General features: G+C 50.4%; 1 protein-coding gene across 7 annotated transcripts in view; it reads right to left on the minus strand.

Moving 5' to 3' along the window:
* Positions 1 to 22609, minus strand: part of CENPI (centromere protein I) — a 708963-nt gene that overhangs the window by 179641 nt on the left and 506713 nt on the right. For 6 of the 7 annotated variants that reach the window (XM_085607721.1, XM_085607716.1, XM_085607717.1 and 3 more), the window contains one exon: positions 20775 to 21008. The exons of the other annotated variant lie outside the window; for it this stretch is intronic. In XM_085607721.1, the coding sequence (XP_085463847.1) occupies positions 20775 to 21008 (234 nt within the window). The remainder of the gene's footprint in view (positions 1 to 20774; positions 21009 to 22609) is intronic. 7 annotated transcript variants of the gene reach the window in all.

Below are 22609 nucleotides of genomic sequence, written 5' to 3' on the forward strand. Positions count from 1 at the left end.
GGACTCTGTACACCCTATACCTATTTGGGAACAGTATATACAGAGCCACTTTCTCACACCTGGGCATTCTGCGAGATGACTATAAGCAACTAGCAGAGCGAGTAACGGCGAATGAGCGGCAATTCTCTGGAACCTCCCCAGACATTTCAACCCTAGAAACCAAGGTGCGCACCCTGGAACTCAGAGCGGATGATCATGAAAACAGATCCCGGAGAAATAATCAAAATGGTGGGGCTCCACGAATAAGTGGAAGGCACCAACATGCTGGAATACCTTGAGCAATGGATAAGCAAGGAGGTGGCACCGGAGGGGTTGTCGCATTCGAAAGGACACATCGAGTACCGGCAAGACCGCCTGCACCAGGAGCCGCCCCGCAGGCGGTGGTACTCCACTACTGCGACAGAGACCATATTCTGGCAAGGGCTCGACGAAACGGAAAACTACAGGTGAATACCATGGTAATGCGTATATTCCCAGACTTCTCCAGGGAAGTCCAGAAGCAGAGGGGAGCGTATCAAAGCGTGAAGCAAAAACTTCGCCAACTGGACTACAAAGACACCATGCTCTATCCTGCCAGATTGAGAGTGGTCACAGAGGGTGGGACAGTGTTTTTCCAAACCCCACAAGAGAGCCTGGCACTGGCTGGAGCGCAGGTGCTGCAACGCCCCTCCTCAAGAACCAAGGAGGCAACAGACACGAAGTGGCAGACCACGTGAAAAGCGGATTAATAGAGACCTGCCTATGCCCACGCAAGAGGAGGTGCAAATAGAGCAACAGAATGTGGTGAAAGAGCTGGCGCTTATATGCGGCAAAGGAACAGGACTGCCACACCACGGCAACGGGGATGCGCTACTAGAGTCGGACACTGACAGTGCATCAAGTGTGTCTGAGGTGCCGGGCATTGAACTTCCTCAGATAACGCCGCAGACAGCGGACAACATAATTTGAGAGCCTGTAGTGAACGACGAGAGACAAAAATAGACTAGAGGATATGTAGAAATGACAGGTCAGGAGGAGGGTAGCGAGGATGGCTGAGTGGGTTGACTAGGGGATAACCCGATCTTGCCATAACTGGATGGCGGATCTAGGCTTAGGTGAGCAACATGCCATACCACCCCCCCCTGATTAGTTGAGCAGTGAGGGAGCTGCTGATAGTCAAGTTCTAATAGTTTGAGTGAGGAGTTGGCCTGGCATATGCTGTCCACTAGTTCTAGTGGGCACCTTGCACCAGTCCAAATGACCCTTATTGATGATAGGTTTAAAGACAACCTTTATTGAAAGCTATCCTAGTGGCAGCTATGGAGAGCAGCCTTCAGGCTATGTCTTGAAAGAGTGTAAAGCAGCTTGGTTTACCAGATTATAACCTCTTGAATAGCTAAATGAAAGGAGAACCACACAAGGAATATATATAAAATATATGTATTTATTTCTCTCTACTAATCCCTTTATGAGATTAGAGAGCAAGGCACACAATAATACAGTTCTAAAATGACAGGGGACGTGTGCAGTGCGAGAACACAGCAGCGAGCCCCGCACTATTCTATGGGAAAGTCGCAGTTGGAATTTTAGAAGTTAAGGACACTTAGGAAAGGACTTTGAGCAAACCCCTTTAGACTTAGGGGGTTCTAGGGTCAGCACCCATGGGAGCACCGGAGTACTCGAGTTACCTCACCCAGGGAAGCCTGGTGCATAGGTGTCAAATGGTGTTGGGAATCATCGTGGATTTCAATGGCGATCTGCTGCAAAGTGCTGCTGCTGGGAAGGAGAGAAGTGTCCGGTGTGATCCAAGCATGGATCGAAGATCAGAAGAACCTGAAAGCAGAGGGGACAGAGACTGGGTCACTTGCCAGTGGCACGATAGACAAATGCCCACCGATGTCGGGTGTTTCAGGTGCGAAGAGGTGAAGCTTGACTCTGCAGCCACAAGCACCAGGAGGCGTCGAAGACAACCAGGAGCTGGATTCGAGCTGTCCCACGAAGGATGTTGAGTAATGCGGCGGCGGTGCCTGGATTGGACCAAACAAGCCTTGGCAACAGCGACCCACGTAGGAAGAGAAAAGATGCTTCAGTGCGGACCAGCAAGGTCCTGGGGACTCCCCAAGCGATGGAGTCAGGGCACGTCTGGAGCAACCAGGTAAGCCCAATCAGAGTTAAAGTTACCTTTACAGGGACCCACCAGTCGACGGACCAGGAATCGCGAAGGGACCTCGAACACTCGTGGAGGGTAGGCGGGCAATCTTCGGTGCAAATGCTGGTCTGGGTCAGGCCTACAAGTAACCCAAAGCTCAGCTGATACTTCTGCAAATGGTCGCGGTGTCCAGGGGTTCGCGTTGCACGTACTTCCACGAGGCATACAGCTCTCAGAATTGCTGAGTGCACAGATCGACCTCAGAGACCACAGAAACCCACCTCCTGTGTTGCAAAATTCTTCAGAATCCGGCGGGAGCTTCGGAGATGCAAACTGGACAGATGAGACTTTGGTGCCTGCCAAGCAGGGGAGTAACTCCTTTACTCCAAGGGAGATTCTTCAGTCATCTAGTTCAGTGTAGATCGTCGACGATCCAGGATTCAGTATCAGAGTTTCATCCAGGTGTAATCTAAAGTCCTGTAGTCAGGGGTTCCTTCTTTATACCCAAGGAAGGGGCTGGATATACTCTGGGGACCCACCTATGGGAGGGTCAGGAAAGAGGGGTGGCTACAACCATTTCCTTTGTTCAGTTTCGCGCCAGAGCAGGGGCTGGTAGCCCCTGCAACCGGTTCGAGCTGGACTATGCACAGGGACACCAAATGTGCCCCCAGTGCTGAACTTGAAAGCACTCTTGGAGTGCATCCACCCAGCCCTAATACACTAAAGCCTGTCTGGAAGGTGGTTTCGTCCAGCAGCAGGAGGGCAGACTCATGTCTCTGGCTGGCAGCATCCATTTTGTGATGCCAGGGCTCTGTTAGCTGGTACCGGGTATACCGGTGCTGTCATGTCACTCCCTCTAAAAGGGTGGGATCATACTCCCACACCAGTTACTGGTGTGGGGGTATGATTCCAAAGTGTTTGACACCAAATACGACATGTTTCCGTGCAGCCATCCCAAACTTAGCATTTACCGTTTGGTTATAATGCACTTAAGAGTATATGGTTTGGCTGCATCACAAACAACCCCGGAATATAGGTTCCCGAAGGCTGCAGAGGGGCTCTGCTCATACATGGGCACCCTCTCACATAAAACCCAGCACCCTGCCTTCAGGATTAGTAAGGCCTTCCATAGGAGTGACTGATCGGTCTACATGTGCAGTGATATTGAGAGATATAGTGAACCTATATCTCAGTAAGGGGTGCACGCACCACCTTACCCAGGCTGCAGTAGCAGTCCTGTGGTGTCATTTGGAAGGCTTCCCAGGGGTGGCATAATACATGCTGCAGCCCCTTGTAGGCCTCTGGGGTACCTATGCCCTGGGTACATAGTATACCATATACTAGGGACTTATAAGGGTACCCCAGAATCCAATCTGGAGTGTACCTAAAGTACTGGTAATCAATTTTAGGGAGAAAGCAGATTGACTGGGATCCTGCTATTCAGGACCCTTGCCTAAGTAAAAAAACAGCATAACACCAGGAAAAAAGTGGTGGCAACCATGCAGTCAGATTCCACCTTCCTACAGTTTGGATAGGAAGCACACACATACTTATCCTGGGGAGTGGGAGTTGGTTTACAGTTACATAGTTCTGGAGACAGAGTTGCACCGCTTCCTAGATTTGAGATGAGACGACTGAGAATCTTCTACACGCAAAACAGTGGGGACTGGGGAGGAGGGATGGAGCAATCCACTTAAAAACAGTAATGATTGCTGGGGTACAAACATATTAATGCATGTCATGGAATATCCGAGGTATGCAGTCTATGGCAAAAAGATATAAAGTACTATCTTACCTCAGAAGAAGGGGAGTACCAATAGCTCTCCTCCAGGAGACGCACCTTACACAGAAAGAGGGGTTGGCACTGCAGAGGTGATGGAGAGGCCAGGCATACTATACCATGTACTCAGCATACGCTGGACAAAACTCCGATTTGGATACAAGTAGGGATCCCATTCCAGGTGTTCAATTCAACGGTGGACCCAGAGGGCCTATATGTTGTAAAGGGGCATCTGGAAGGCAGTGACTTGAATATTATAAGTATATATGCCCCTAACACTGACTAACCTGCCTTCCTTGAGCGCTTATCTCACCGATTGGGCCCATACATGACCGGCCTTATGCTGATAGGAGGGGACTTCAATAGTGTGGCTGATGTAAGCGTGGACAGATCCCATACCCCGCTGCACGACTCAGTAACAGCGTGAACCGCGCGAGTATTCACCACCTGGCAGCGCCACTGGAGATTATTGGACTCCTGGAGAAGGCTTCATCCCCATGCTTGAGACTACTCTTAATTCTCCCCCATGCATGACCTACACGTCCGCTTAGACACCTTGTGCACTGCAGATGTGCAGAGCTCGGTGGGTCTAGCCAAGTACCTGCCCCGAATAATCTCAGACCATAACCTGTTTATGATAGGATTTAAATGACATATCCCAGGCCTGCAATCCCTACATGGAGGCTCCGCCCGACGACCAGGTGTTTAGAGAAGGGATTCAGGTGAAAATAACAGGACTTTGAGGACAATGAAGGGACAGCTTCCTCTCCAATGGCAGAGTGGGACGCGTTCAAGGTGGTTCTACAGGGGCACTGCATAGCGGAGAGTACTGGGATTAGGCGTACACTCCTCTTAGAAGTAGAGGGCACGGAGCAGCGCCTCAGAGTTAGAGAAGGAGCGCCCAGAGAAACCATAGTTGCAGTCAGAGGTGGAGGACGCTAGGGAGGAAGTAGCGCGACTTACTTAGACCAAACGCATGCGGAGAGGGACAAATCTGGGTCCCACCTGGCGTGGCTATCTAATCCCATTAATAGGAACTCCCCGATAGTGGAACTGGACCATTATTCAGGTAATAGATGCTTCGCCCAAGAGGCAATTAACAACATCTTTACGCAATACTATGCTGAACTGTATCACAGCCCTGTTGGCTGCGATTGGACTGCATCCTGGGAATTCTTAGCAGGGATATAACTGCCTAGACTAGAGGCGGACGAGACTGAAGTGCTGGGAGAGGACACTACAGTACAGGAAATGCGGGCGACCATAAAACACATCGCACGCAATAAAACACCGATGGATTGCCGGCGGAATTTTACGAGGTGTATACGGAAGAACTGGTGCCTAGGCTGGTCTCCTTATACAGTGCGGCTCGTGAAGCAGGGATTCTTCCCGGAGAACTGCAGAGAAGCTCTCATTGTGGCGATCCTCAAGTCTGGAAAACTGGCGCACGATCGTACAGCATACAGGCCTCTTTCCATGTTGAACATGGATTACAAGCTACTAAGTAAGATCCTAGCGACCCGCCTGCTGCCACACAAGACAAAACTGGTTTGCCCGGACCAGGCCGGGTTCATCCCAGGGCGAAATACAGCGATTAATATACGACGACTCCTGGCCATCCTGGATTCACAGGACTACGATAGAACAGAGGCAACGAGTTCACAGTGGACATCGAGAAAGCCTTTGACAGCCTTGAGTGGTCCTTCCTTTATGTAGTACTGGATACAATGGGACTGGGAGGGGGCTTCTCAGAGTGGGTGTGACTGTTGCACACCAATCCAACGGCAAAGGTGCGCACAGGCATGGTGGCATCCCAGAGACCAGAGGTGAGGCGAGGAACACAGCAAGGGCGCCTCCTCTACCCGCTGTTTGCTCTGGCCATGGGACCTCTGGCCCGTCGGGTGAGACGGGGACAAACCTACGGAGGTTTGCTGGTGAGAGAAATGCAGCACCATATGCGGACGATCTCCTGATGTTCTTCTGGCATTTGGAGAGGGATCTGCAAGACGCGCAGGACATGCTAGAGGTGTTTGGCAGCCTGTCAGGGCTAAAGGTTAATTGGCAGAAGTAAAAAATATTTCCTAGGATTACGAACACACCATCTACTGCATTGGGCAATCTACAACGGAAACCCGGATGCCAGAGTTACTTGGGGGTCCGGATTCATCACAGGGTAGCTGATCTATTAGAGGGCAACGTGGGCAGAGCGATAAGCTCTCTATGTATGTATGTATAAATATTTGTAGAGCGCACTGCAACCCTACGGGCATCCTGGCGCTAATGACATACTGAAAGGGTAAGAAAGGGGGAGGCTAAGAGTTAAACTCTGGGGAACAGCCAGGTCTTAAGCTGCCCACGGAAAAGTGTCAAATCCTGAACCTGTCGTAGCTCCAAGGGGAGACTATTCCATAGACGCGCAGCCGCATTGCTAAAGGCTCGCCCACTAAAAAGGTTGCTCTCTTCGTCTTGGGAATCATGGCCTGCCTAGCTGATGAAGAACGCAAAGTGTGCGTGGGAATATACCATCTAAAAAGATTTTGCAATGGTTTAGGGCCAAGGCCATGAAGAGCTTTAAAGGTTACACACAGGGATTTAAACAAAATTCTCTGTTGCACTGGCAGCCAGTGGAGCTCGGACAAAGCCCTAGTGCTAGAGGAAACACGCGGTCTCAGAAGGGCAACTTTTGCGGCAGCTGCCTGGATACGTTGAAGTCTCCGGATCAAATAAGCTGGGGAAGCTAGAAGCAAGGCGTTACAATAGTCAAGGCGACTAAGGATAGTGCAACGGACTACTGTACCTCGCACATGAAGGGGAAGTAGGGGTAAGATCCTACGTAAGCCTCTCATAATCATATAACAATTCGAGGCCACCTTGTTGACATGCGACTCCAGACTTAGCTTCTCATTTTAACAAACCCCCAGATTACGAACGGTCTTTACTGGAACCAGGGGGGGTGTCCAATGGAAGAGGCCAAAAATTGAAAGGCAGGGCTAGAGGCACCCTGCCCACTGAGCAATGTAAGATCTCGGTTTTGGCACCATTGAACTGCAAGGCATTATTTTTTAGCCAAGTCGTCATTTCCAGCATACAGTTGTGGAAGGTAGATAAGGGATCCACCTGATCACCTTCCAGGGAGATGATCAATTGCGTATCATCGGCATAGTTAACTGCCATGATGTTACAAGAATTGATGATTTGCACCAAAGGTCGCATATAAACATTAAACAAAATCGGGCCAATAGAAGAACCCTGTGGGACACCCTGTGCGTTCGGCAAAAAAACTGACTGATATGGAGGCAGAAAAACCGCCTGCCGTCTATCCGACAGATAAGAGCCGAGCCATTTTAGGGCCGAGCCTGTAACCCCTACCTCCTCAAGCCGATGTAGGAGAATACTATGGCTGACCGTATCGAATGCGGCGGATAAGTCAAGCAATATCAAGGTTGCAGAGTGATCCTTATCCGCTGGCATTCGCAAATCGTCCAAGGCAGTGATCAGTGCAGTCTCGGTACCATGCCCCGGACGAAAACCAAACTGATTCTCTTCCAGTTTACCGTTGCTCTCTAAAAACCCCGAAAGCTCCTGGCTGACGAGGCGTTCAACTATTTTAGCTGGATAAGGCAACAAGGAAATAGGGCGGTAGTTCCCATAACAAGCGGGATCCAGCGAGGGTTTTTTTCAAAAGGGGGGATACCAAGGCATCCTTCCAACAGGTCGGAACCACACCACTGATTAGTGACTGATTAGTAATCAGATGAAGGTGCGGGAAAGTTTCCGACCCTAATTCCTTCCAGAATTTCTGCAGAATAGGGTCTAGTGGGGACCCAGAGCAAACTTTCTAAGCCATATTGGAAAAATCCTCAAAAGGAGGACACGTCCAGTGGTCTAAACAGGGTCCTGCCGATACCTCTTCGTTTAGCCTAAATACTGTACGGTCAGGCGGATCCACTGTTGGTAACCCTGCTCCAGCCTTGCTGCTAGTTACAGGATCAGGCTGCAAGCCCTCAAGGATTCCCTTTATTTTGTTGTGAAAAAAGGTTGCCAGCCCATCACACAGATCCTGCGAGGGAGTGATCTTATTGGCCAGACACTCTGGGTTAGTCTATGTTCGACTATGAATCTTTGGGGGTCCCTGCTGCTGTCAATGGCGGTCAGAGTTGCCTTGCTGAAGATGGTGGCTCTGCCTCGATTGGTGTATTTCTTTGGGAACCTCCCAGTCTGGATCTCATGGCCAATGTTTAAGGAGCTAGACTCAATGATCACATCGTTCTTGTGGGGAGCGAGTCGCAGGAGGGTGGCTGCAGCCACGCTGAAGCATTTATCAGCTACGGGTGGACTGGCGGTACCGGGCCTAGAGTTATATTACCTGGCAGTGCAGCTCAACTGGCTGATCCAGTGGCTGGCAGCAGGGTGGAACCCGGCTAGGATCCAATATCCCTTTGCACGGACAGAAGCAGAACAGGCAAAACTATTACTGGGAGTACGAAGACAGACAACGCAGGACTCTGCGAAGACCAAGGTGATCAATAAATGCTTGATTAGATACCTACAGGGCGTAAACAGTAGAGTCCCCTACTCACCTGACCTGCCTGTGGCCCTGCTTCATCACCTCCTGCAAAGAGGGAGTAGGGCGGGCCTGGATGCCTGGGAAGAAGCTGGAGTGCGGGATGGGGGACCTCTTCCGCGACTCTGAGCAGCTACCCTTCCAACATTTTCAAGCAGAATATGAACTGCCCCATGGCTACTTCCTATTGCACAAAGCAATCACTATGAGCATGCGGAAGCACTGGGGGATGGGATTCGTGGAGCCCTGAACCTTAAATGGCTGCAGATATGTTGCCACATCGGCGGGAAGGATAAAACTGTCTCCTGCCTATACAAAGCAATGAACCGGGAGGAAGACCTGGGAATCCCGGTCCTGGAGACAGCCTGGGCGAGTATAGTAGAGAGGACACCAAAAGTATCCTGAAACGCAATGTTTAAGTTAATTAACTACTATGTCTTGCAAAGGGCTTATCTCACTCCGGCACGCATTAGGAGGTACTTCCAAGTAGAGGAGGCAGCTTTCCCCAGGTGTGGGGACAGGGAGGCACATGATGTACATGTTCTGGGACTGCCCCAGGCTGACCCCATTCTGGGAAGAGGTACTACACATAACAGGAAATACCATAAACAAAGAGATCCCGCACACCCCAGGACACTGCTTATTGGGCTGGTTTCCACACACGGCCAAGACAAAAACAACCGGGAAATTTCAGGACCTGGCATTTGTACTGGGCAAATGGGAGATCACTAGAAATTGGAAATCACCAGGTGGGCAGAGGGTGGTAACTTGGAAGCGAGAGCTTGACAAACAGGCAAGTGCGGAGGGGAGGATCCTCTTATTAGAGGCAAGGAGGGGGAAAGGCATCTTGGATAGAGCCAGGGAATGGGGACAGCTGGTAGACGAACTGACGGCGCCTGAACAGTAACAGGAGCAGCCATCTCCCAATGGCTCCCCACCTCATGAACAGTGAACAGAAGGAGACCAGACTTGATAAGGAAAGTACGGTGATAGCCTCTGAATTCCTCCCCTGGCATACTCGATCAAAGGATCCTACACTAGGTCGACCCTGGGACTCAATACCTTTAATGAGAGAAGAGCACTTGGAAGCAGAAGCAACTCCAGAGGGGGCGGGGGGGGGGGGAGAGGGAGTGAGAACACAGTTAAATAGTTAATAACAAACTACCTGCAATGCACAAAGACCTATGTATGACGCATTAATAATGATACATGTATTAAGATTGTCTTGAAAATCAATAAAATCTGGTTTTATAAAAAAATAAAAAATAAACTTTCAGGAAAGAAGACAGCCCGGCTTCTCAGCACCAGTTTGTATTGAAAAAAGTTGGTGTAGGTGAGGTACACGGGCTAGCTTGTTGCTCAATTACGCAACAAGACGATGTGATCCCAATAAGAGACTAGCTTTGGTGTCGGAAGACGCAACAAGCAGCTGTGCACTGGCTTGAAGGGAGTACAGATAAGAAATGTCAGAACCAAATTAATATCCCACTGTGGCATCACCAACTGTTTGGGAGAGAACATGCGTCACACCTTTAATACACCACATCACAAAAGCGATTTAAACAAAGATTGATAGTCTGGCAAGCACAGACAGACTGAAAGGGCCAATAAATACATTTAAATAGTGCCCACTGCAAGGCCTCCCTAGGCAAAAGATAAAACAAGTATCAAAATATCTGTCAGCTTGGCTTGTCTGCTCTGTAGACTCCACACCAGGTCCCAAATTTGTCCAATGCAACAGGTGTAAATAGACTTCATGGAAGGGCACGTGGCAGCCAGAATGACACCCAAAACTTTGGTTAGCAAGCTGAACGCCTTCAACTGCCCCCACTCTATCTCCATGAAACGAGCTACAGATTGTGATGGTTTTAGTGGAGCACCCTGACCTGCTGCTGCAACAGAAGATTCTCTCAAAGTAGTAGCCTGATCGGAGAGCAAACAGACACTGTTAACTGAGACAGAATAAATATATTGTCAATTGGAAGCCAAGTTTTGAACCAGTTTTTTTCCTGACTAGGCTAAATTGTTTAAAAAGAGTTACATAGAATAATTATTACATTAAACCTGCAGACAGCCCTAATGAGAACCAGATCAATTTACATTCAGGAATGGAAAAATAATTGGTCTTTGGGTCTGTATTTTAGGACATAAGAATAATGACTATGGTTGCATTTGTAGCCCAGATCATGTTCAATGTGCCAGCAACTTTCAAATCCATTCACCCTTCAGTGCACGCCAGGAATACGGAAGGCCACAGTGTTCTCCTCAGACCTGGGATAGTTATTATGCATGTTCCAGACTTAACCTACAATTCACTATACAATCACTGCAGCCATATCCTTCAGAACTGCAAACAATATTGCTTCTTTTACCCTGTATGTCTTGCTACCACTCATTAAAAAACAATGATTTCCTTCATGCACCGATAGCCAAACACTCCTACAGGTAAGCAATTCCTTAGCTGCCAACTGTACCATTTAATTGTCTTTGCCATGCCACTCCTTAACAACGCCCCATCCAAAGACATAGGATGGAAGGTAGTACCAGGGAAGGGGGGTCAATACACTGACTAATCTGCATGGGCAAAGTATCTATATTATTGTAAGAAACTGGCTCTATATATACTACACCAAAATGAGGTATAGTGTGTATAGAGTCCAAGTGTCCCCAGAGGTAGGCAGAGGTTAATGTTAGATAGAACCTTACTCTCTAATAGTGGTAGCTTGGTCGAGCAGTAAGGCAGTATCAGAGGACAGTGTTAAGCATTTGATGTACACAGTCAGCAAATGAATTCACACACTCAAGAACTGAACTCTAGGCCATTTGGGATTGTATAAAAATATATTGTTTATTTATAGAACCAAGCAAGCCTGGTACAGGTAAGCATTACATACTTTTCAGTAATAAGTTACTGGATATAGAAACAGTTTGAAAATGCAATAGAGATTGTACTTTGATTTACAGGGGAGCAGTAGAATGCAACACTTAGCAAATACTGTACATTGAAATGAATAGGCTTTTTCAGTAAATTGCAGGTAAGTTACTTTTTGCGTTACTTTTCTAACTCAGTGCTGGATACCTAGATTCAGCACTGGGACATTTCCTAGAACCAGCTAATTAATTCCGTTTTAGTTATTCACATGATTTTTAAAGAATATTTTCAGTTTTCAAAACGCCACACTTAGAAACGTTTTGGAGCAGTACATTGAAATTAATGGGCTTCTACAGTAAATTGCAGGTAAGTTACTTTTCACGTCACTTTTCTAACTCAGTGCTGGATACCTAGATTCAGCACTGGGACATTTCGTACAAACAGATAAGTAAACTTTTTTGAGAAAAAGTGTCAATTTTATCTTATGTAAGGAAAACAGGTTAACTTTTCACAGGTAAGTAAACGGCTGTGGGAGTTAAGGTTCTGGGATTAGACTCGGGGGTCTCCCAGGGTCAGTGATGCACCGTTACTGCACCCTCAGCGGCAGTAGAGCGGCCAGGTGCAGAGTGTTGAGGCCCAATGTTATCCAATGGGGGATAGGGGGCCTTCGGTTGGTGGCTGCTGGCAAGCAGGCCACGAGGTTGTGGGAGCAAAGCTTCTAGGGTTTAGCTCAGGGCAAGTTGGGGACCAAAGTAGCACCCTCAGCTGCACTAGGGCAGCCTGGTGCAGGGTGCTGTTTTGAGGTCGGGTGCCCTGTTTTCAATGGAGAACCTCCGGTACAAAGAAACACTGCAGGCTCGGGACGTTGATCTTCAGGGTGTGACCACCACTTCGAGGGGTAAGTTGGGATGTCGCGGGTTGGTTAGGCACCGTTGGTTTGAACACACAAGGTCGTAGAGCGTTGCGTGCAGGGGTGCCTTGTGACGTCGGATTTTATTACCCGCTCTGGTCCTCTGGATTGAGGCTGCAGGCGTCGGCTGGAGGCTTGAGGCAGGTCAGGGGTCACTGAATCTTGGGTCAGGATTGCCGGGGTGACCTCCTCGTGGTGTTTTTCCACTCAAGCTCGGGCCGGGTTCAGCGGGTGCAGAGTGGGCTGGATTCGCAGTCTCTGGCTGGCACCAGAAGTTGCAGTTTGAACAAGTCTGGTGTTCACGGGAGATTCAGTCTTTGAAGTGAAGGCAGGCAGGTTCTCCGGGGTTTTTGAGGTTGCTGGCTGCAGGACACACCGGGATTTCGCAGGAGCAGGTTTGAGGGGGAGACAGGCCTGTAGGGCTGGGGCCAAGTCAGTGGGCGTCGTCCTCTTGTTAGCTCTGCATGGCTCTTTGTCCTCATCTTCTTTTCTTGTCGTTTCTGGATCTGAGGAAGGAAGGTTCAGGGTGCCCCCTAAATACTAAATTTAGGGTTGTTACAGGTAGGTAAAGGGCAGGGATCAATGGGTCCCTTCCCTGGGGTGGGTACACCCCCTATTCTGCCACTCTTCAGTGGGAGGGGGCAGGAGCCTGCCCCTGGTTGGCTAAGTCCCCCCATCCTCAAGAAGGCGGGGACTCGAGGTTGTGCTTCACCTCGCCTCCCCCACCTAAGAGGTGGAGTTGGCAGAGGTGGGCACACTTCTCTTCCTCACTTGTTTTTCCCGCCGGTTCTCCCGCCCAAAGTGGGGGGGGGGGTAGAACCAGTGGGGACCAGCTGCAGAAAGTAGCAAATGGTCTAGAGAGCCTCACAAAGGCGGCATGCCTTTGAAGCTTCTCCTTCGTGAGCCCTGCCCATCCTGTGAGAGGAGGATGTGCTTTGTTTCAGGCCCCCCCCCTCCCCGAGAGCAGCAGCTCTCGACCCAGGGGTCGAGAAACAGGTCTGGTGGTGGCAGCCACTCAGTCAATTCACTAGAAGTTGGTTGAGTTTCAGGGGGCATCTCTAAGATGCCCTCTGTTGTGCATTTTACATTAAATCCCACACTGGCATCCGTGTGGGTTTAATGTGCTGAGAAGTTTGATACCAAACTTCCCCGTCTTCAGTGTAGCCATTATGGTGCGGTGGAGTTCGTAATTACAAACTCCCAGCACCATATACTCTTGCTTGATCTTTATGAGTACTCTGGGCAGAAATGGTACAGGCGGAAAGGCGTACATGAGGCCGAAGATCAACTTGTGATGAAAAGCATCGCTAAGGGAGTGGGGCCTTGGAATCTCCAACTAGCAAAACTGCTGACATTGCACATTTTCTCCGGAGGCAAACAGATCTAACCAAGGATCTCCCCACCGCTGAAAGACCTTGCACCTCCTCCGGATGGAGACGTCATTCTTGATCGACTAGGCACCAACGGCAGAGTTATCTGCCCTGGCGTTCAATGAGCCCACTAGGTGTTGAACCTCCAGGGTCATGTCCTGAGGTTCCAGCCATGTCCAGAGACGGAGAGCCTCTTGACAAAGGGTCCATGACCTCACCCAGCCTGGTTTGTTGCAGTACCACATGGCGGTGGTGTGGTCGGTGCACACCTACACTACCCCCCATAGAGAGAGAGAAGGAATGCTTTCAAAGCCAGTCTGATCGGCCTGAGCTCCAAAATGTTGATATGAAGGCCAGACTCTGCCGGAGACCAGACACCTCCGATCTCTGCCTCTCCCAGGTGGCTGCCCCATCCCAGAAGTGTCTCATCCATCACCACTGTTCGATATGGTTGGGGAAGGGAAAGGGACCTGCCTCTGACCCATTCTTGGTTCGTGAGCCACCACTGCAGCTGGTGTGCAGTTCCCTCCGAGATCTGGACGTAGTCAGAAAGATTCCCCTGATGCTGCACCCACTGGAACTTCAGGTCCCACTGCAGAGCCCGCATATGCCATCTGGTCTGATCCACCAGCAGGATGCAAGAGGCCATGAGGTCCAGCAGCCTCAGGGTCATCCTCACCGGGATGGGGCTGAAACATCGGTATCATAGCCTCAATATCTCCAACTTACTGCTCGGGAGGATAGGCCAGAAACTGCACTGTTTCCAGACCCACCTGATGAAAGGGAGCATCCGAGAGGGAGTCAGGAGTGACTTTGGCACGTTGATAGTGAACCACAGCGCATGCAGGAGGTCCACTGTCGTCTGGAGGTGGGAGATGACAGCCTGGGGCGAGCCTGCATTCAACAGCAAGTCATGGAGATAGGGGGAAGACTGGAACCCCTGATCTGCGCAGATGGGCTGTGACCACCGCCATCACTTTCGTGAACACCAGAGGGGCACTTGTAAGGCCAAAGGGGGGCACAGTGAACGGAAAGAGCTTGTGGCCCACCGTCAACTGAAGGTAACAACTGGGCAGGCAGAACGTGGATATGGAAATAAGCATCTTGCAAGTCCAATGCGCCCAGCCAGTCTGTTGGGCAGAGTGCAGACAGAGCCTGGGCTAGGATAAGCATTTTGAACTTCTCCTTCCGGAGGAAGAAGTTGAGCACCTGGAGGTCTAAGAAAGGATGCAGGCCTTTGTCCTTCTTGGGAACTAGAAAGTAGCGGGATAACAACCACAACCTATTTCTGGCACAGGGACCCTATTTATAGCTCCCTTGGCCAAGAGAGCCGATACTTCCTGGTGGAGAAGTGTCAAATGAACATCCGTCATACGATCTTAAAAAGGTGGCATGGAAGAAGGGGTAATTTCAATAGGGAGGGAGTAGCCCCTTCAGAATATTTGAAGAGCCCACCTGCCAGACGTAATTGATTGTCAGTAGAGGAGGTAATGGCGGATCCTGCCCCCAACTGGCCGTTGATGGGCCTGAAACGTCAGACTAGGAAGGTTTGTAGGCTGCAGCAGTGGGGGGGGAAAAGGGTTGACTGGCCCGCCCACTGGCTCCCTGACCCTCGAGAACATTGGGTCCTATGTCCACGGCCACACAGAGGCTGGACAGTTTGCGTGACTCTGTGGCTGAGTTGAACAGGATGTAGCTGGGCGCCCCTTCAGTAGCCACGAAAGGGATTAAAGGCAGACTGAGCTGGACATGAGGTAGCCGCAAGGCCTAAGGATCTGGCTGTAGCTCGAGAGTCTGCCTTGTCGCCGAAAAGGCGAGTGCCGTCCAGGCCCGGACTGGCCGTAGCGGGCACCGGGCAATCCCCCGGTGCGCCGCACGGGTGGGGGCCGGTTTTGGGCCCCTGGGGGCCGTTTTTGTTACAGGGCCGTTTTTGCAGCATAGCTGCAAAATCGGCCCTGTAACAAAATCTGCCGAAAACCGGCCCTGGCAAAGAGCTCGTAGGCACCCCAAGCATGGGGGGGGAGGGGAGGGGGTGGCGGCCGAGCACTTTGCCAGGGCCGGTTTTGGTTCCCAGTCCGGCCCTGGTGCCGTCAAAGGGCATGTCCATCAAAGAAGACTGGATATGCCCTGAGAAGCCAGAAGTCCTCAACCAGGCATAGCGTCCAACAGCTACCGAGGTGTCAATCGTTCTGCCCTGTGAGTCAGTGGTGTCCAGTCCACATTGTATGTTGAATTTGGCTGCATCTCTCCCATCTGCCACTGTTTGAGGGAGAATGGCCTGGGCCTCCTACAGGCACTGAGGTGGCACCTGCGCAACTGTATTCCAGATAGTATGGGAGTAGTGGCCCAAGAGGCATGCTGTATTCACCGACCTCAATGCCAAGCTAGAGGAAGAAAACATTTTCTTCCAAAGATGGTCGAGCTTCTTGGATTCCCTATCTTGGGGAGCAGAAGGGAAAGCGACTTTTGATGAAGAGGCTTGGACTACCAAGCTCTCAGGGGAGGGGTGTTTGGACAGGAATGTTGGGTCACCCAGAGAGGGCTGTGGCGGCAGGCAATTGTCCTAGCCACAGGCTCCCCTTGCTGGGCTTGGACCAAGTGCTCAGAAGGACTTCCTTGAGGGTTTCATGGAACGGCAAAAAGGCTTCAGAGCTTGTCAGGAGGTTAGTCCCGACATGCATCATACAGCGGCCAAGGACCTCAGCTGCCCTCCTCACCACCACAGCATAGGAAGCTGCCTCCTCCGTAGCCACGGTATGAGGAGAAAGCAGGCCAGTGTAAGGGGAAGTGTCCACACCACTGGCATCACCCAGGTCCATTCTCCAGTCCGGTTCCTCAAGCTGGTAAGTTAAAGGGTCCAGCGGCCCCTCCCAGTCCTCTTCCTTACCTTCTGGCCCAAAAGGACCACCAGGAATGAACACAGGGACAAAGGTCCCTTCAGGAGTCGGGCCTGCTCAGTGTCCACTTCAGGGATGATGTCGTCGCTGACGACTGGGGGCACGGTCGAAGCCAGTAGAGTAGTCGTCTGGATCGATGTCAGGGAGGGTTCAGTGAGATCGACTGGCATCGATCCGGATCCAGGCCTGGATCCATTGGGTACCTGCTGAGGCCGAAGCTACCGCGTCAAAGTCCCAGGACCCCCAACCGACTCCTTGGGGCACGAAGGCACGCAGGCGGCACCGGGCTGCCCAAATACGAGATACAAGGCATCTTAGAACTTCTAAATTCGGGCAGGAGACGCTCCGGCTCCCAGAAAGGGAAGGAGGCGTAGAGCCGTCCCACTAGTAGGCTCTGGAGACAGAGCCTTCAAGCAACGATGCTTGGGATCCCACGTTGCAGTCGAAGAACACCTGTGCTTCTTCAACTTCTTGAATGTCCCTGACTTACCCGAAGACCTCCCGGACTACTTCGAGTGCAAGGAGTGTGGGCTCTGTGACCGTTCAAGATCTTCCCCTCGAACGAGAGCGATGCGGAGTCGAGCGCCGGGCCTCCAGTTGCTTTCAGGACCTCTCCCACAAAGCCTTCGGGTTCATGGCCTGGCACTCTTATCACAACTTCGGGTCGTGGTCGCACTTCAGACACCAAAGGCACATTAGATGCTGATCTGTCAGGGACATCCTCCGGTGGCAGGAACCGCAATGCTTGAAGCCTGTCGTTCGCTGGGACATCCTCAACACACCAGGAGTCTTCAACAAAAAGTTTTAAAAAGTCAGCTAAAATGTTAGCTCTCTCCGGATCTGCGCTGGGCTGGTGCGAAAATAAATAAATAAAGAACTGACGATGGGCAGTGTCAATGTAGGTTTCGCAACATCATCCCAGCGCCCACAACGCCAATGATGGATGCAGAGCCGACCGACACCACCTAACGATGCACAGGGTTACTGCTGAAGAAAAAAATCTCCGGATCCAGACTGACGCCTGGGGGAAATTCTAAGGTAAGGAATCTGCAACTAACAGTCTATCAGATTAAATAATTAACATTTCTGAAATTACTTTGGCTCGTAAATATTACAAAGGCTAAAGACAGGGAGAAGGAGTAGTTTCTTTTCTGTAACTCCAGTTCTGTGGTAGGGGTATTTCTGTTATAGTCATAATCTAGTGAATAGTCCCGCCCATGTGCGTGGACCCCGGGGCAATAAAAATAATCTCTTAAATTGTCAAGCCATGCAGACCTGTATCTACACTTAAGAGAGGATTCAAAGACAGATAATGCAGCCTATATCCACAGGCTACACTGTCCAGTACTTCAACTAGAAAATTCCACCAACATCCACCAACAGCACTGCCTGCCCAGCTTTTTCCACAGAGAAAAACCTGCCTCTACCAGCAAAAGCCTCTGAAATGATAGAGAGGGAGGAATGGACAGACAAGCCCCATAGGCTGCCATTATGTGGCTCAGAACAGGATACTGTGCCTTTAAGAAAACTTTCCAGAACTTTTCCTGTATCCCAGAATGCACAGCAGGTCCCTTTTACTTTCAGTTCTTTTTGAAGGCGTAACACGCCAGACCTGTAGCATTCCTTACATTAACATTTATCTCTCCACCGGGGAGAAGGGCGGGCGCTTATGACTATAACAGAGATACCCCTACTACAGAACTGGAGTTACAGAAAAGAAACTACTCCTTCTGTAGTAGGGGATCTCTGTGTATAGTCATAATCTAGTGAATAGAATGGCAAGTCCATCCCCACACCAAAACGGCGGTGGAGAAGACTACAAAATAATACCACTACTGTGCGAACAAATTTCGCAGCGAAGCCTGCCCAACCTGAGCATCTGCCCTGGCATCCGTGTCCAGACAGTAATGCGCAGCAAAGGTATGGACCGACCTCCAAGTGGCCGCCTTGCAGATTTCTGCAATCGGAACATTACGCAGCAAAGCAGTCGTGGCAGCTTTGGCCCTGGTGGAATGAGCCTTAGGTTTACCCCCTAAGGTCTTATTAGCCTTTTGGTAACACAATTGTATACAGGACACAATCCACCAGGAGATGGACTGTTTGGAGGTAGCAAGACCGGTCCGGACTGATCCATAATTGATAAACAATTGGTCTGACCTACGAATATCTTTGGTCTTATCAGGATAAAACTTCAACACCCTCCTAACGTCCAGGGAATGTAGAGACCTTTCCGCTGGAGAAGAAGGATTCTGAAAAAACGTAGGTAAAGTTATGGTCTGGTTGACATGAAAATCAGATATAACCTTAGGAAGAAATTTAGGGTGAGTACGCATAACAACCTTAGCAGCATGAAATACCGTATAAGGTTCTTGGCAACACAACGCCTGAAGTTCACTCACCCGGCGGGCCAACGTAATGGCCACTAGGAACGTCTGGAGTCCCCCACCTTGCGAAGACGTCCCCTAGTACTTCGTCGTTTATGACCCATTCGTGGTTTTCCTGAATCAGTCTGCTCAGTGCGTCTGCCTGAACATTCTGCACACCTGGCAGATGCGTGGACGTAATCGTCAGTCCTCGGGCCAGAAGCCAGTGCCAGATCGACTGCGCCTCCTGCGACAGAGTGCGTGATCTCGACCCCCCCTGATTGTTGAGGTAATACATCGTGGTTGTATTATCCGTCTGTACAAGCAGCGAAATTGATGTGGTACGTCGACTCCAACAGGGACCACTTTCCTTGTATCTGTAAGTCTCCGGAATGCAATCCCCAGCCGTGGAGAGACGCATCCGTCACGATACTCCGCGTGGGAATGTCCTTGTGGAAGGGAACCCCCCGGAGGAGGAGGAGGAGGAGTATACACCACTGAGTACACCGAGCCCGGTGACTCCGTTCTCTTCCTTTGTGACCCCGAGGGACTCCCGGCGTCAGGACTCCTCCTGCGCTGCCTCGGTGTCGGCGAACGCCTCCTCGACGGCGAACGCCTCCTCGACGGCGAACGCCTCCGACAGGTCCTCAACATCGAGGATCCCCTCGACAGTGACCTTCTCCTCTTTGCCGACGGCGAACGGCGACCTCGCCTCGACGGCGAGCGCCTACGCCGGAACTGGTCTCGACACCGATGACTCGACGGAGAAGTCGACGGCGTCGACGAAGATGATGATGATGATGTCGTCGACGGCGGACTGCTCAGCTCCCTAGACGGCGAGCGTCGACGCCGTTACTCCCCAGAGCCCTGGGAAGACGGTGAACAGACTGCAGCCATCCCCCTCGACGCCGTAGTCGACGCAATAGACGGAGAATGGGGACGTTTGCTGGGCTTCCTGCCCCTGGGGAGCCCTCCAGGGGCCTCAGCATGGGCAGAAGCAGTCCGTACTAACCCACCTTGTGCCCTCAGCCTTCTGTCCTCCAGGCCTTGGAGCCTGATCTTCCTCCTTTCTCTCAGGGTCCTGGCTGAGAAAGATTGGCAAATGTCACACTCCTCTGGAACATGGGACTTGGGAAGGCAGACGATGCACACCCTGTGTGGGTCCGACTTGGCCTTCTTTCTCTCGCACTCTGGGCACTGGTCAAACAAGCCAGGCATGTTGACAACACAGAGCACACACAAGAAGGAAGGCAACAAGGTACTTAATAAGCACTTGAAAAGTGAACAAATTCCAAATAAACCCTTGAAAAGGGAGAGCTCAATGCTCCAGGGTCCTGCTTGCAGGAGCCGGAAAAAAGAACTGAAAGTAAAAGGGACCTGCTGTGCATTCTGGGATACTGGAAAAGTTCTGGAAAGTTTTCTTAAAGGCACAGTATCCTGTTCTGAGCCACATAATGGCAGCCTATGGGGCTTGTCTGTCCATTCCTCCCTCTCTATCATTTCAGAGGCTTTTGCTGGTAGAGGCAGGTTTTTCTCTGTGGAAAAAGCTGGGCAGGCAGTGCTGTTGGTGGAATTTTCTAGTTGAAGTACTGGACAGTGTAGCCTGTGGATATAGGCTGCATTTTCTGTCTTTGAATCATCTCTTAAGTGTAGATGCAGGTCTGCATGGCTTGACAACTTAAGAGATGATTTTTATTGCTCCGGGGTCCACGCACATGGGCGGGACTATTCACTAGATTATGACTATACACAGAGATCCCCTACTACAGAAATAATATTACAAGTATAACAATACAGCTGTTGCAGTTTTCACAAATTTGTTTATTTGCAAAACAAACAAGCCTGACAAAGCAGTAAACACACTTGTGCAAATGAAGCAAATGTGCTTACCTGCTGCAGAAAGAGAAGGGCATGACCCATTAATGCAGGGTGATGTACAATGTTAAAGCTGTTCCTACATTTGAGAACTCCAGTTCTTTCTAGGACATCAGCAGGTAGGAAAATACCCTGTGGGTGAGTATCCTGTTGGAAAGCATTCGACGTCCAAAGGCACCCAACCATAGCAGAGACATACTGGTTATACTCTTGGAAGGTTTGACTGCTGATGTTTAAACACATCTTGTCCTATGGAGACAATTAAGTTAATTAGAATTTCTGGAACACGCCTTTTGATTAAATTCCACATTCTTCACTGAGCACAGGAATAGTTAGGTAAATGTTACTTAAGGAGGAGCTGGTTCTCCTTCATACTTCATCCCCGTCTAATTTAACAACTGTTAGACAGTTGCATTGACATTACAGCACAAGTTACTTACTTGTGTAACAATATATCTGTAAGAGACATTAGTTAGTGATAGATTCCTTACCTTCGAATATCCCAAGGCGTCAGACTGGATCCGGAACGTTTGTCAGCAGTACCCCTGCGCGTCAGTTGGCGTCGTCGTGCAGCTCTGCGTACGTCGCTGTCGCCGAGATGACGTCGTAGAAGCTACTCAGACGCGCCCACGTGCTCTTACGACAGGTCTGTACACAACTTTCCGCGCCAGGAACGCAGAGCCATGCCAGAGACCAATCACTGGCGCAATAGAACTAGGGCCCCGAAAGGATGACACGAACCCTAGAGAACAGTTCGCAGAACGGGGAGGAGGGGCGGGCGGTAAGGAATTTATCACTAACTAATGTCTCTTACAGATGTATCGTTACACAAGTAACTTGTGAATCTGAAAGAGACACGTTAGTGATAGATTCCTTAACTTAGAAAACATACCCAAGCAATACCAACCCCGGTGGTGGGTCTGCGAAGTGAGATTACACCAGAAAGTCACGGAGAACCGAACGGCCAAAGAGGCCGTCTCTCCGGACTGGACTGTCAAGGCAATAGTGCTTAGTGAAAGTATGCAGCAAGGCCCACGTGGCCGCCTGACAGATGTCTTGCAATGGGACACCGTGTCCCAATGCCGTAGTAGCTGCCGTTGCCCTGGTGGAATGGGCGCGCAACCCTACAGGAGGCTCTTTTTAGCCAAAGAGTAACAGGCTTGAATACACAAGACAACCCAGCAGGAGATAGTAGTTCTCTTGTGCACCCACGTAGCCAACAAAGAGCTAGTCATCCATCCGGAACGGTTGTGTGCGGTTGAGCTAGAATGAAAGCGCATGTTTTGGGTCCAGATGGTAGAGCCTCTCTTCCGCTCTGGAAGGGAGCGGAGGTGGAAATAAAGTGGACAGAGTGACAGTTTGCCCCAGATGAAAGGCAGTGACTACTTTTGGTAGAAAGGAGGGACGTGGCCGAAGCACAACCTTGTCCGGATGAACCGCCAGGAAAGGAGGTTTGCATGAAAGAGCCTAGAGTTCACTCACATGCCTAGCGGAGGTGATAGCCACCAGGAAGACAGCTTTCAAAGTCAATAACCTTAAAGGACAGTTATGAAGAGGCTCAAAGGGAGCGCACATTAAGTACGTGTTAACCATGTTTAAGTTCAACTGAGTCATAACAAAAGGAATAGGAGGGAAAACGTGAGTAATGCCTTAGAGAACAGGGGACTTGAAAAGAGGGCTGATCAGGCAGCCTGAGAAAGGCTGAAAGAGCAGAAAGGTAGCCCTTAATAGTGCCCAGAGCAGAGGCCCTGCTGGGCCAGAGAGAAAAAACAATAGGACCTCAGAAAGAGGTGCAGAAATGGGTTCTACAGCTTTCGCTGTGCACCATGCCACAAATTTGTTCCACCGGC

The sequence above is a fragment of the Triturus cristatus genome, chromosome 5_2 (assembly GCF_964204655.1).
Source record: "Triturus cristatus chromosome 5_2, aTriCri1.1, whole genome shotgun sequence".
Taxonomy (NCBI): Eukaryota; Metazoa; Chordata; class Amphibia; order Caudata; family Salamandridae; genus Triturus; species Triturus cristatus.